We start from the raw sequence: 14,922 nt of genomic DNA, 5'->3' as shown, positions 1-14,922 counted from the left end.
ATTCACCGTAACACACAAGGGCAGTGATAAGTTGATCAGGCAATAGTGGTAGAGGTTGTACAAGGGTGAAGACTTCGATAAAATGGAGGAAATCTATTAAGAGAGGGGGATTTGCATTCATACTTTATACTTTCGTATTTATTATTGATTCATATTATCTTACGTGCGCGAAGTATTGTTGTACTCATATTAGTATTCAACAAACACCGCTTCCACCACACGAGGGCTCGAGAGCTATGATTACAGCTTCGGGATAAAACAGTTTGAGATGATAACCGTTAGGCTTCCTTATTCCGTAGACAACGGTTCCGTTGAAGATTGGGCGTCGGACTATTTCAGAGGAGAGCAACCTCTCAGGGAAATGGTGGATTCAAGTCTTGATTCTTTTCAAGAGGAACAGGTGGATAGAAATGGACAAGTAACAAAATCATGAGTCTAACCTGACCCGAGAGTTAGACCAGCAACGAGAGAAGCGGCAGCGATGTTGCGGGACATAGCCGGAATCACCCCGAGGGGGCAATCCCAATAATTTCTCCTCTTTGTTTGGGCGGAACTCGAGGTTCTATCTACCGATGCAAACAAAAAACTATAAGTACGAGCTCAAGCTTTTCTTCTTTCCTTTGTATCTGAAGAAGGGTGGCGATGGAACACATGCCTTGTATGCATGAGGTAGAAGAATTGGGTTCATTGTTTTATTTTTTCGGCGTTCGTGCTCTGTCGTATGGATCTATTGAAGCACACATTAGAAGCCCAATGATCTTAAGAATTCTGAGTAAAGTTTGCCTTTTTTGAGCACCTGCATTGCTCTCTTTCAAGCCTTCTAGTTTAGCTATGGCTGCTGATCTTGCGAGGTCTACACTTGATTCTTTCCTTTTACTTGTACCTGGTTATGTTGTTTCAACTGGGGTTGGACTCGAAGAAAATGAAGGAACAACCAGGTCCACCACATCAAAGCTGTAAACCTTGGAAAGCGAATCAAAGCAGAATCCGATGAACTTCATAGCGTGACTCAGTGGGTTTGAGAAATATACGCGATGAATCAACAGTCACCATACTTGGTTTCGTTTCTTCCTTTTTCCACGAAAACATAACCAATTCGCAATAAAATTTGTTAGTAGTTCATTTTGAATCTGAAGGAGTAAACTCTGTTATACATGGATTTGCCAGTGTTTGCGGAAAATCTAAAATGTCGGATTTATGTTTCAAGCGAATAGTTATAAATTCGATTCGCCATTTCTCGATCCGTCCTTACACAAAGCCAACAGCATTGGAAAAGACAATTTATACTCCATACTTGCACAAAGTGACCGTATACAAAAATAATCGTCCCATACAAGATCTCAAATTTCAATCGTCACACCAGCTTTTTTAAATCTCTTTCATAGAATACGAATTTGGAGTTCACCGAATCACATTAAGATAATCACCATGTGCTTCACACTGCTCCAAAACCCACTGTTTTTAATCCACTAATCAAAAGTTGTATAAAGCCCTAATTCCTTGAATGTCATCCTCGTGAAGGCCTTTGGTTGTGCCAGGAGCTATGGAAGAAAACATGATGGCCCCCTCAACATCACTGTGCCCTAGCCCAAGAAGGTGTCCAATCTCATGCAGAGCCACCGTCTCCAAATCGATATCTTGCGAACCCGCCGCCGGACCCACGGCCCACCTCTCGTCCGCATCGTAGTGGAATAGTCCAATGGTGGGTCGAAATGCGTGAGCTATGGTTCCTCCAGGCCCATCAAAGCTATTGATCGTACCATCTCCATGGTCTCCTCTTTCAAACCCTATTTCTATATCAGCAATTTCATAATCCTTAATATAAGAGAAGGTGAACCGTGATATGGATGCCCATGAGGTGAAAGCCCGCGAAACCGCACCCTTGGCAGCCGTCGGTGTCCCGGGAGCAAAGCCATAGGTGAGGTGGTATTTCGAGGCCGGCCATCTAGGGTTTCCATTCATGAACGTGTAGCGGGACACCGGATGGAAAGAGCCGAGCCCACGGAGGTTCCGACCTTTCTTGCCGGACCCCATGCGGGCAGTGCCGTTGATGATATCAGCCACGCCACACCGTGGCATCATCATCTTTGACACCGTCTGTGGATCCAGATTCCCGCTGACGTTCAGATGATAATTCAATTGGTACGTCTTGACGGCAGACTCTAAAGCATCGTTGAAGTCGTCGTCGTCAGCATGAATTGGATCACTAGATTGGTTGTAATTCAAGTAGCCGAACTTCTCAAGATAATGCTTGAGCTCGCGAACGCCTTTGGCGCGGTCACCCTTGTGACACCCCTGAAGATGATTGAGGAACTCGAAGGCTGATTTGGTTTGGTTATGCGATTGTGCTAAAACGGCATGAAAGAAGAGGAGAGTAAGGAGGAGCGAGTATGAGAAGGTGGACGAGAGGTTAGTAATTGCCATGGCAAGTGATGATTATGTTGGATCGATGTTATGGTGTAGTTGTCCATATCCCTGTTGCGTCTATTTATAAGTGCAATCTGAGAGGTGATGTTGATGAACACGATCAAGAGCTAGGTCAATGAAGAGACCTGTTAAACTGGAAACGTTCATGGCGAAACAGTGTGAGTACGGTGGGTACGAGACGACGACCATGACCAGGACACATCTAGATGTATAAGAAAGTGAAGTTAATAAGTAAAACGATAGGTTGTTGTCCAACTGCTATTATAGTTTTTTATAAAAACGTGTTGACTAGCTCCGTGCTATTATATTGACCATGTGCATTTCATAGAAAGATTTCAAGGAAAAGTTTGCTCAATGAAATTAATTAATGACCTCCATCTAGATTTCAAACTTGACTTTAATCTGGTATATACGCGGGAACTTTTTTTATATAGTAAATGCGTATATTTTGTCACTCAAAAGGCAGTAATGAAATAATTGTACACATGAGAGAGAGATAATGATGTTGGGTAGCAGAAACTTACCTATAGGAGCCATCACTAATCAATTATGGATCGATTAGACACCCAAGAAAGACATGGGAGTTTGTCTTACTTCGAACTAGAGATCCTGAATACGGGACTTGGTTACATTTTATTAATCTAACGTTATTCTGGTACATTTCTCTTTATCTTGAAAATGTTTTTGCATGCAGTCTTTGTCGATTTTATCCTATGCCACTAACATATGGAGCTACCAGTGATCGATTATGGGTCTATTAGACACCCAAGCAAAACATGGGAGTTTGTCTTATTTTTGCGAATCAAAGATTCTGAATACACGAACTTAGTTACGCTAGATTATCTAAATATCATTTCAATACATTTTTCTCTTCATATTGAAAATGTTTTTGCTTGTAGTCTTTGTTGGTTTATCCTATGCCACTAACATGTAAAGGGTGATCATGCGGGTACGTAGACAATAAAGCAACACTCAATAATCAAAAGTACTAAATATATTACGAAAAAGTGATGAACTATGCATGAGCAACCGCAAACAATGCCTCGCTACATCAATTGGAACGAAGCCTCTGCAGACTATGGCTCAAATATAAACAAATGATTATATGCCACATGGAAGACTATCTGAAATGTTCAAATGTGATGCATGATTACGCATGAATTTGCAATTATGGTGCAAAACCGATTAATATGCAACTTATACTAATCTTTTTGGTATTTTCTCATTTAATTAACATAATAAATATGCAAATGAGCCCTAGATCACTAAATGATTGAAACCTACAGGCATTCGAAAATTAAATTATTAAACAACATGTATGAATTAAATTACTACAGGACATGGATAAGTAATATTACATTCTATGCAATGTGGTTAAACATGCATTAACTCTAAATGCAATCTATATGAAATGTCAATCAAAATTAATTCCTCAAGACATACAATTCACTAAGTAACATGCAATATGCAACGCGAGCACAGTAAAACTAAACATGAATTAATTTTGATTAAATGCAATCTACACGAGATATTAATTAAGTATTTTTTGGATTTTTCTTTATGAATTAGAAATAAGAAACTACCTTAAGCCTACGTGATAACATAAATTGACTAGGAAATAATGATGTATCAATTACTAATCATGAATGAACTAAACTATCATGATTTCTAATGTATCAAATACATGAAATCCTAGATTAGGAAACATATATAGATTAGAATAACCTGAGATATGCAACATGCATGAATATATGATAAAAGCGCAAAATATGATGAAAGCGTCTGATGGAAGCGCAGTATCAGTGAATAACTTCAAGAATTATTATTATACATCAATGCTCATGGATATTATGCAATATCATTCCAGAATCATCAATATATATTAAAGATGTGTAATATTTGCTAAATTTTTGCATTATGATGCAGAGATAACGACGTTACCACGAATCATCGCAAGCCCAATTTAGTCCTCAAGTGGCGGGCCATATATAGGGAAATCTTAAAGATTTTATTCTGATATCCTTCTCATTAAAGATTTTTTGGGCTCTAAACAAGTTGGAATACCTCATTCTAGACCCAGTTCTTCTTTTTTATCATGAATTCCCCACCATGCCACTTATCGAATTCACTTCTGACTCCTCACAATATGTGTTAGTCAAAAAATGCAACGAAACATGATATGGATTCTAATGCAAATGTGAAGCATGCAAATGATATTTTTGTCTAGGGATTGGGGTCGATCCCTAATTTTCTTATGCAGTCAGCCAAAATTTAGATGTTAACATCTCTAACTAGGTACTTAAAATTCCTAAATATATTCAAGTTAATGTACGCACATATACCTTCATTTATTGAACGAAAACATGTTTTATGTATTTGGTTTGGATTTTATGGAAGCCAAATGTAATTTGGAGGTCTATTGATCTTTAACCAATAGAGTAAGGCAATGCTGAGATTACTAATTAATCATCAGTCTGCTAACCACCCCTTAGCATGTAATATGCATGAAAACTTCTCAAAGTAAAATGACAAAAGGCTCACCACAACTTTAAAAAACAAAATTCACTGTTATGATGAATTCCTTATGTTTCCTAAATTGCAAATAAAAATGGAAAAAACTCTCTTGAGTTTGAAATGACAGAAACGATGTTTTATTCATTGTAAGTATCTCCCTATTATTTTCTATTTGCTCCATATGGAATACGATGAAACAAGATGAAATTTAAGATAAAATCACATTTTCTTCTAATAATTTAAGTAACATATTACCCTACATCGCGGGGAAAATTACCAAAAAAATTCTAAATTATTGCATTTTTGTCAATTCAAGCATAAACATTTTAATTGTGCTAATTGAGTTCTAAACATTTTCACATTTTGCTAATTGAATCTATCCAGTCAATTTTGGCCGGGAATCATTGACGTGGACATAGACCGTCCTACGTGGCACGGTCAACACTAAAGTAGATAATTTTTTTAAAAAATTTTCGAATCACAGTAAAAAAAAAAAAGAAGGAAAAGAGAAGAAAAGGAAAAAGAAAAGAAACAATAAAAAATTAATAAAACATTCGAAAAATTATTAAAATATTTCACATCAGTGGCGGCCGTGCCACATGGAACGGCCGGCTTCCATGTTAAAATTCCCGGCCAAAATTGGCCAGATGGAATCAATCGGCAAAACGTGAAAATATTTATGACTCAATTAGCATATTAAAATGTTTAGGACCGCAATGACAAAAGTGCAATAGGTATAAGACTTTTTGGTAAATTTCCCCTACATCGTGCTTGTGTATAGTTGTATCAATAGAGTATAGACACCAAATTAATCAATTTCAGATAACCGTTAAAAGCTTTATGGTGGTTCCTTAGGTAATCAATGTTCCGAAGAGAACTTTTCTATTAGTCTATTATGAATGACCCGAAAGCAGAAAATGTGTCGATTTAAATTTGCCATGAAGAAGCGAGTGTCACGTTGATAGCAAAAAGCATCATTTGAAATTAATCGTTCATTTCAGTCTTCTATAAGACGAAATTGTGATAAATTCTCGAGTTTACAACCTCATAATGGCCAAAACAACACCCGTGACTTAGCGAAGCCAATTATTTTGGTAACATTCAGCCTAACATCCTTAACTTAATCTACTCAAGTGAAAGACTGCATAAACACTCTAACCTAATCAAACGCCGTACAAGGTTTTGATTCCCTGAACATCATCCCCATCCAATCCTTTGCTGATTCCGGGACTTATGGAGGGATACATTATAGCCCTCTCGACTGAGCTGTGCCCTAACCCAAGAAGGTGGCCAATCTCATGCAAAGCCACGGTCTCCATGTCGAACGAACCGCTGGCTGGACCCACGGACCACTGCTCATCCGCGTCGTAGTGGAACATACCGATGGTCGGCTGAAACGCGTGCGCTATGACTCCGGAGGGACCATCGAACGGGGCGTTGTCGCCATGGTCCCTGCTCGCGAACGCGATCTTGATGTCCGCAGCCGCATAGTTTTGGACCTGAGAGAACGTGAAGTGCGTTGCCGAGGCCCACGTATTGAAAGCCCGTGAGACGGGGCCAACAACATCGGCCCGGGTCCCTGGGCTGAGGGCATAGGTGAGGTGGTACTTTGAGGGCGGCCACTTGGGATTCCCATCGAAGAAGCTGAAGTGGGCGACAGTGCGGAAGTTACTCGATCTGTGGTGGCTCCGTCTCTTGCCGGACCGCATCCGAGAGGTACCATTGACGATGTCTGCCATGCCACACCGAGGCATCATCATCGTCGACACCGTCTGGGAATCTAAGGTTCCCGTGACCTTCAGGTGGTGGTTGAGTTGGTACATCTTGACGGCGGACTCTAAAAGCTCATCAAAGTCGTCGTCGCCAGCGTGGACCGGGAGGCTGGATTGGTTGTAGTCCAAGTACCCGAATTTTTCGAGGTATTGCTTGAGCTCCTGGAGACCCTTGACCTTTTCACCTTTGTGACATCCTTGTAAATGCTTGATGAACTCAAAAGGGTTTTGCTTTTGGTCATCGGAGTGGGCTAAGACCGATTGGAAGAAGAGAGAAACAAGAAGCATGCATGAGATTGGGGACAAAAACTTAGGGTGTGCCATTGCGCAGATTCTCGAGAGATTGCACTTGGTTTTGGCTGGTATTGTGTGTGTATTTGCCAATGCTTGCGAGACTCTATTTATAGGCTTTTTTCAGCTGTGGAAACTTAAGAAAATTCTTGGCATCGTGTCACACACGGCCATAACAAGGTCGTAAGAAAAGAGACAGAGAGAGAGAGAGGGGTAGACCAAGCCAACTTTGCAATGACTTCGGTTCACTCGCTACGGTCTACAGTCTTCTGTTTAGAACATTTCATGGAAACGCCCTTAGATATCTGACTTTGACTTTCACTTTTAGACGTCAAGGTGGGATTTGGGTTTGAATAATCCTTTTGGACAAATAATGCAAACGCAGCTCGATGATTTTGAGAAGTAATAAAGGAGACGTGTTCTTGGTATTTCTGTGCTTATCGCGGAAGAAATTTAAGAGCCAACCATATGATAATTAGGAAATGAAGTTACCAATCAGAGTGTCTAATTCACATGACCCGACAAGCATGAGAGGCAATGGTAACAACTGTAATGTACATGACAATGGGCATAACATATCAACACCCATCCACAAAATCGATGTGTCGAATAATAGTGTCGAGTGGCTCATATTTTTCAGAAATAAAAGCACATCTCGTAATAGATAGTATTTCGACGTTTGATACATCAAATCTTGTACACGGAGTTCGTTGTATCTAGAATTCCTCTTTTAGATGACTGGCTCAAACGCCCAATTGAAAAAAACAGAAGAAAAAGACCAGGAAATTGCTGAGTAAAACGTTGGAAAACCATGGTCACTAATCTTCTGGATGGCCCGGAAGCCAATGAGAAGTCTTTGAAGGGGCGGGCAGACCCCTAGAAGAAAAACGACCCTGCCTTAACTGGGGCTTTTGACAAGAGACCTTCACGGTCTTCTCCTATAATTTTTATTTATATGGTTCTTTTATTATAATCAAAGCAATGTTCATAATGTTTCACATAGTTACTTAGAGAAAGTAATGCAAATACCAAATACCATGAACCAATATAAATGTGTCATTTAGATAATAAACTCGCTGCCGTTAATTATTCTTTTAACAGTAGACAGAATAAAATTGCATTGTAAAATCACCAAAAAAAATTAAAAAGAGAGAGAGGGGGGGGGGGGCATTTGCATTTGTAAGAAATGCATGTTTTCAAGTTAGATAATATTGAATGGGACACCGACCAAAAAAAAAATATTGAATGGGACAATTTAGTCTTAGTAGCTATCACATGTATATAAGTAGACATGAACCGTTAAACTGAAGAGAATACCGAAGCACATTATAGTAAATAATGGTGGATTAATTAGGATTTTCCAATCAATGTAAAGAATGATGGCTAGGAATTGGTGCACCACTCTGCCCACTCTATTATGAAATCAATGAATAAACTTGAATGGGCCAAATTTATTTTCAGCAACAGGTATACATAAGAGTAGACATAGACCATGGAACTAAAGAAATTAATGTCAAAGTACGTCAACGCTGATGTCAGTGGCATAATCAAGATTTTTTTGCTAATTGATGTAAAGAGCAACGGGCACGAAACGAGAGAAATTCATGTTAAGGTACAGTAAAGTCAAATGTTAGGGGGCTAATTAAGGTTGTCCTGTAATTATTGCATATATTAGTGGCTCTGGAGCTAATTTGTGCACCATTCAACCACTCTAGAACAAAAATCAAAGGAGAATCTTAAATTGGGGCCAATTTAATTTCAGAAATTATTATGGATAAAAGTAGCTAGTAATTAACGAAGTACAGAAATCAACAATTATAAGTACATTAAAGCTAATGTTAGCAGGGTAACTAAGAAATTTCTAAGTAATGTAGATAATAGCGACTCTGGAGCTATTTGCACCAATCTACCCAAGCTAGTGTAATATCAAAGGACCAATTTGAATGGGGCATCATGGTATTAGTAATTACTATAAGCAAATGTATATCATAAATAACCGCACGAAAATTTGATGCAGTGACAGTAATAAAATGCCAACGATCTTGCTTCAGCAGATCAAGAACAAGAAGAAGGGGAATAATGTCATCTACAATAACCTTTGATAAATGCTGTGACAAATCTGTATCCAGCATTGAAGAATTAGCAATGCACATCACCAGCAAAACAACCAACTCTTGAGAGATGAATAAGAAGAACCAAAACCAAAAACTCTCTTAACGCAAGAAAGCAGACGATAAGCATATGTCACAAACATCGAGCCAAGATTTGGCAGCATCAGTTCTCAGCTGAGCCCGACTATCCAATATCAAAGAAACACCGAAATCAGCATCCTCTTGTGTTAAGCAAAGTGATAACCAAGCAGCATGCATCGCCTCTGTTGTGGCTGTAGCCAGAGATTAGGGTCAATGGAAAGTCAAGTTCACTCTTCGAAACATGACTAATCGTTGGAAAATCTCCTATAATCTCTCCCTAATTATTTGGAATATTATGTGATTTGATTTGTTAGCTGTAAATATTTGATTTGATTTTGTTACCTAATTTAGGTCTTCTATTCTTGTATATATACACCTTGTAATTACTCAATCATAATAAGAAAAATACAGATTCTTTTCTTCATGGTATCAAAGCCTAGTTTTCTGATCTGAATTTCCTCCTCTGCTTCTTTCCCACCACTGCTGCTTCATTGCAGCCCTTTTTTTCAGCCTTATTGCTGCCATTCTGTTTCAGCCTTATTGCTGGCCTTCAAGTTGTGTGATAAACACCACTCATACTCAATCCCTTCTTAGTCTCTTACTATAATCATTTTTCAAGTTGCCGAATGGAAGATTCGGGAAGGCTATCTCCAACCAAACCGGTCCTCTCTTCAGACCGATCCAACTCATCGATTGGAGATTTTCCCAACATGAAGGAATACCGATTGGATGGAAAAATTATCTTCAATGGGCACAGATTGTGAGGACGTTTCTTAAAGGAAAAGGAAGCTAAGTCATCTAGAAGGCACTCGGTCCGGAAAAAAGTGATCCCAAGTTTCGGACATGGGACGAAGAAGATTCCTCAATTATGTCATGGTTGTGGAGCTCAATGCAACCAGAATTCAGCAAAAACTACATGTTTCTCCCTACGCCAAGGACATATGGGAGGTCAGTTCCTCGATCTTATTCAAAAGTTCAAGATGCAAAGGTAATGTATGAACTCAAGACGAAGGCTTCAACAACAAAACAAGGTAATCGTTCATTACGTATACTACAATCTCATGAGAGGTCTCTGGCTTGAAATAGATCACAATCGAATCTAGAGATGAGGTGTGAAGACACTAATACTCTCCGAAACCATATGGAGAGAGATAGGATTTTGAGTTTTGGCGTGTCCGAATGCAAACTTTGGTTCCTAAGCTGTCCACCAATCTCCTTTCCATTAATCAACTTACCAAAAATCTGAATTGTAAGGTGCTTTTCTCTATTGATCATTGTATCTTGCGGGACTGAAAACGGGGAGGACGATTGGATTTGCTAAGGAACGGAATGGGCTCTACTACCTTGAGGATCCGAGCAAAATTGGTTGGTCTCTTGTGGGTTATAGCACCTCTTACAACTCTTGTAACCCAGGAAACAACTCTTGCAATCCTATCCACTCATCTCGATTTGGCTTCACCATTTTCGGTTAGGACATCCACCGTTTAGTCTTCTTAGGACTATGTTTCCTTCCATTTTTAAAGATGTTGCTTTGAAAATCTTCATTGTGAAGTTTGTGAACTTGCAAAACATCATCGTGTTTCATTTCCTTTGAATAATAATGCTAGAGTTTCAACACCATTCTCTCTTATCCATACTGATGTGTGGGGTCCATCTAAAATTGCTAATTTTACAGGAGCTAGATGGTTTGTCTCTTTTATCGATGATTGTACTCGTACTACATGGCTATATCTTATGAAAGACGAATCTAATGTTCAATCTATCTTTCAAAACTTTCATAAAATAATAGTCAATCAATTTGGGGTGTCAATTAGGAGACTTAAGTCCGATAATGGGAAGGAATATTTCAATCGAGTATCTTGATCATTTTTTCCAAACTCGGGGTATTATTCATGAGTCTTCCGTGTTGATACCCCTCAACAAAACGGAGTAACCGAAAGGAAAAATAGGCACCTCCTAAATGTTACTCGGGCTCTCCTCTTTCAAATGTCGTTCCAAAGCATTTTTGGGGGAAGCATTTTAACTTCAAAGCATATCGATTAATCGGGTTCCTTCCAAAACCTTAGGAAATAAAAGTCCCTTACACTCTGTCTACCTTTTTTCCTAATGTTTCCCATAAATATCACCTTCCCTCTCGAGTCTTTGGTCGTGTTGCTTTTGTGCATATTCATAATCACAACCGAAACAAACTCGACCCCGTGCTCTAAAGTGTGTCTTTATTGGGTACTCTAATACTCAAAAAGGTTATAAATGCTATGACCCTTTAACACGTCGAGTTTTTATCTCTATGGATGTCACTTTTAATGAAAACCAGTCATTTTTTCCTTCCCACCACCATCTTCGGGGAGACTCCAAATGAAGATAGTGGGTTTGAACTATCGCCTCCACTACCTAGTGCGTCGCCCAATCTTACTTCGTTCAATCCAACTTCATCTCCTTCCCCATCTCTGTCTAGTCCTAGCCCTCTTAGTCCACCTAGTCCTTCATCAAGTCCATCAAGTTCTCGTCAGGCTTCTAGTCCCCCGTCAAGTCCTCTGCCTAGTTCATCATCATCCTCATCTAGTTCTACTAAGAATGAACCAACCAAATTGCAAGTTTACTCAAGAAGGACGAAGCTCAATCCGAACTGGATCAAGTCCCGTTATCCGAACCGTTATCGGAAATGAAATCACTCACCCTTCTTCTAATGAACCGAGTTAAGTGATTTGGATTTACCTATTGCCTTGAGAAAAGCTACCAGAAATGCACCCAACATCCTATCTCCCATTTTGTGTCGTACCATAAACTATCTGCTCAACACAAAGCCTTTATTACTACTCTTGATTCAATTACTATTCCTAACTCGGTACATGAAGCTTTGAGGATAGGAATTGGATACAAGCTATGACGGAGGAAATGAATGCATTGAAGAAGAATGATACATGGGAAGTTGTGACTTTACCCAAAGGCAAGCAACCGATGGGATGTAAATGGGTTTATACCCTTAAGTACAAAGCCGATGGGACCTTGGAGAGGTATAAAGCAAGGCTGGTCGCAAAAGGGTACACCCAAACCTATGGGGTGGATTATCAAGAGACCTTCGCACCGGTAGCAAAGATGAACACGACGGGTGCTACTTTCTCTTGCAACGAATTTTGGTTGGTCTTTACACAATTTGATGTGAAGAACGCTTTTTACATGGAGATTTGGAGGAGGAAGTCTTTATGGAGCCTCCACCAGGTTTTGACAAGGACTTTGGAAACAATCGGGTGTGTCGGCTTAGAAAGGCTCTATATGGTCTCAAACAGGTCCCAAAAGCTTGGTTTGGAAGGTTCACGAAGGCAATGCTCGAGATGGGTTACAAGCGAGTAGAGGGGATCACACTCTGTTCATCAAACATTCAAATGAAGGTATGGTCACAGCTCTACTTGTGTCGTAGATGATATAGTTGTGACTGGTAATGATGAAGCCTGAACAAAAGTCTCTTAAGAGCAGTCTTGCTCAGCGTTCGAGATCAAAGACCTTGGAAAGTTGAGATACTTCCTTGGTATCGAGGTGGCCTACTCTAAGAAAGGTATTTTTATATCCCAAAGGAAGTATGTACTTGATCTTCTCAAGGAAACAGGATGTCTCAATAGTAAGGCGGTGAGCACTCCTATTGATGCAAACCATAAAATGGATGGACAGGGAGAGAGTGGCGTAGTTGAAAAAGGGAGATATCAAAGGTTAGTAGGAAGGCTTATTTATCTGTCTCATACTAGGCCGACATAGCCTATGTTGTGGGAGTTGTAAGTCGGTTCATGCATGATCCTAAAGAAGAACATATGCAAGCTGTCTACCGGATTCTTCACTACCTCAAAGCTACTCCCGGAAAAGGTATTTTGTTTAAAAGGGGTGACAAGCTGAATCTTGAAGCCTATACTGATGCAGATTATGCTAGGTCACCAATAGATAGAAGGTCAACATCCGGCTATTGCACTTTTCTAGGAGGAAATCTTGTCACTTGGAGGAGTAAAAAACAAAATGTGGTTCTTGAATCTACCGTGAAGCTAAATTCGAGAGCAATGGCGAATGGGATATGTGAACTTTTGTGGCTCAGGATTATCATTGAAGACCTCAAAGTGGAACACGAAGGAACTATGAGACTCTATTGTGATAATAAATCAGCAATCAACATTGCTCACAATCCGGTTCAGCATGATCGAACCAAGCACATTGAGGTAGACAGGCATTTTATAAAGGAGACGCTTGAATCGGTTTGATTAGTACTCCCTACACTCCTAGCAAAGATCGGCTAGCGATGTACTGACCAAAGGCCTACCGGTGTCGAGATTTCGGAGATTATCACAAGTTGGGCATGGAAAATATTCACTCACCAACTTGAGGGGGAGTGTTGGAAAATCTCCTATAATCTCTCCCTAATTATTTGGAATATTATGTGATTTGATTTGTTAGCTGTAAATATTTGATTTGATTTTGTTACCTAATTTAGGTCTTCTATTCTTGTATATATACACCTTGTAATTACTCAATCATAATAAGAAAAATACAGATTCTTTTCTTCACTAATTATCAATCCAGTTCACTTCCCCCTTGTACAAGTCTTACCTCGCAACTGTTAACACAGACGAATCCCGCTCCTTTCATGTATGAACTAAAAGATGGATCTCAATCCAAACCTACAGACATGCATCTGTTTCCTCAAATATGGAGTCCAATGGATTCAAAGAGTACATGAACATTTGTGCTAAACTAAACAACAATTCCTTCTGTTTTTCCAATCCAATACACATGACAGGAGATAGCACAAAAAGAATGAAAGCTACTGGAATAGGCAGAAAAGATGTACCGTGGCCATAGGCCTTCACATGGAGGTAGCACAAAGTGTCCTTATTTGAGCTTTGGTTTGACATGCAAATGACAATAATATAAATATCCCCAACAGTAATTCAGATAGAATCACATCGAGTCATTCTCCAACATAGCAGTGCACGCCAATCAAGTTCAAAGAACAAGTGTATGCAAGTCCCAGACGCATTTTTGAACTGTTATCATCTGGTTAACATCAAGCTGATAGACCATGCAATCATCTGAGAAAATCGTGCTTATTACATCCGTTGCAACTCTTCCAGCACCAATGTAACTGTTAAGAAATAAAGGATAATTAACCCAGCCTTTACTCAATTAACTGCAGAAAATGACATCATGTAGAACTCAATATCCAAGTGGAAAAAATCGTTGCCTTGTCCATTCATCGTTAATAAAATCAACATTAGTGTTTTGTTGACACCCAGACAGAATTGAACTGAAATGTTCAACTGGATGAATCGGGCTGGGGGGTTGCCTTCAACAGTCGAGTTTCCTCAAACCCCGAATTTGACCCTGGTTGAGAAGTAAACTGGTGACCCAGTTCAACTTGTTAATTTTTGAAAAAGTGACCTGATTACACTAAGGAAAGAGAGCAAAAGCTCCACACCATTCAACCTGTGAATTATCCTCTTGATTATAAAATTGTATCTGTCAGGTTTCGGGTTTTTCTTTACATATAAAGTCAGCTTGCGAAAGAGTAAAATGCAAGTAAGAAAATTCAAACCTAGGGCTCACATCGACCATCCTAATTGAGGTCGAGTTTTATAACTAATATTGGCAAATTTAATATATAAATGAAAAGCCTGATTAGTGAACAGTCAAACCAGGGACAGGGGTCAACTGAACGGACCACATTTAACAGAAGACCCGTAGAAGGA

At 39.4% G+C, this 14,922-nt stretch overlaps 2 protein-coding genes across 2 annotated transcripts; both read right to left on the bottom strand.

The window, feature by feature from the left end:
• Positions 1-1,403: 1,403 nt before the first annotated feature.
• Positions 1,404-2,424, bottom strand: LOC115692215 (metalloendoproteinase 3-MMP-like). Its single transcript, XM_030618994.2, has one exon. The coding sequence runs from the start codon at positions 2,422-2,424 to the stop codon at positions 1,474-1,476; it is 951 nt and encodes a 316-aa protein (XP_030474854.2). The 3' UTR covers positions 1,404-1,473.
• Positions 2,425-5,953: 3,529 nt separating this feature from the next.
• Positions 5,954-7,072, bottom strand: LOC115661572 (metalloendoproteinase 3-MMP-like). The gene has a single exon (XM_030583818.2). The coding sequence runs from the start codon at positions 7,035-7,037 to the stop codon at positions 6,105-6,107; it is 933 nt and encodes a 310-aa protein (XP_030439678.1). The 5' UTR covers positions 7,038-7,072; the 3' UTR covers positions 5,954-6,104.
• Between the last annotated feature and the right edge of the window lie 7,850 nt (positions 7,073-14,922).

Source organism: Syzygium oleosum, unplaced genomic scaffold, assembly GCF_021117445.2.
Source record: "Syzygium oleosum isolate NSW1041296 unplaced genomic scaffold, Sole_v2.1 Sole_v2.09, whole genome shotgun sequence".
NCBI lineage: Eukaryota > Viridiplantae > Streptophyta > Magnoliopsida > Myrtales > Myrtaceae > Syzygium > Syzygium oleosum.
This window is presented reverse-complemented; position numbering and strand designations above follow the sequence as displayed.

Excerpts from the sequence above, each read along its gene's own strand:
- LOC115692215 (XM_030618994.2), bottom strand. The coding sequence starts at position 2,424 with ATGGCAATTACTAACCTCTCGTCCACCTTCTCATACTCGCTCCTCCTT.
- LOC115661572 (XM_030583818.2), bottom strand. The coding sequence starts at position 7,037 with ATGGCACACCCTAAGTTTTTGTCCCCAATCTCATGCATGCTTCTTGTT.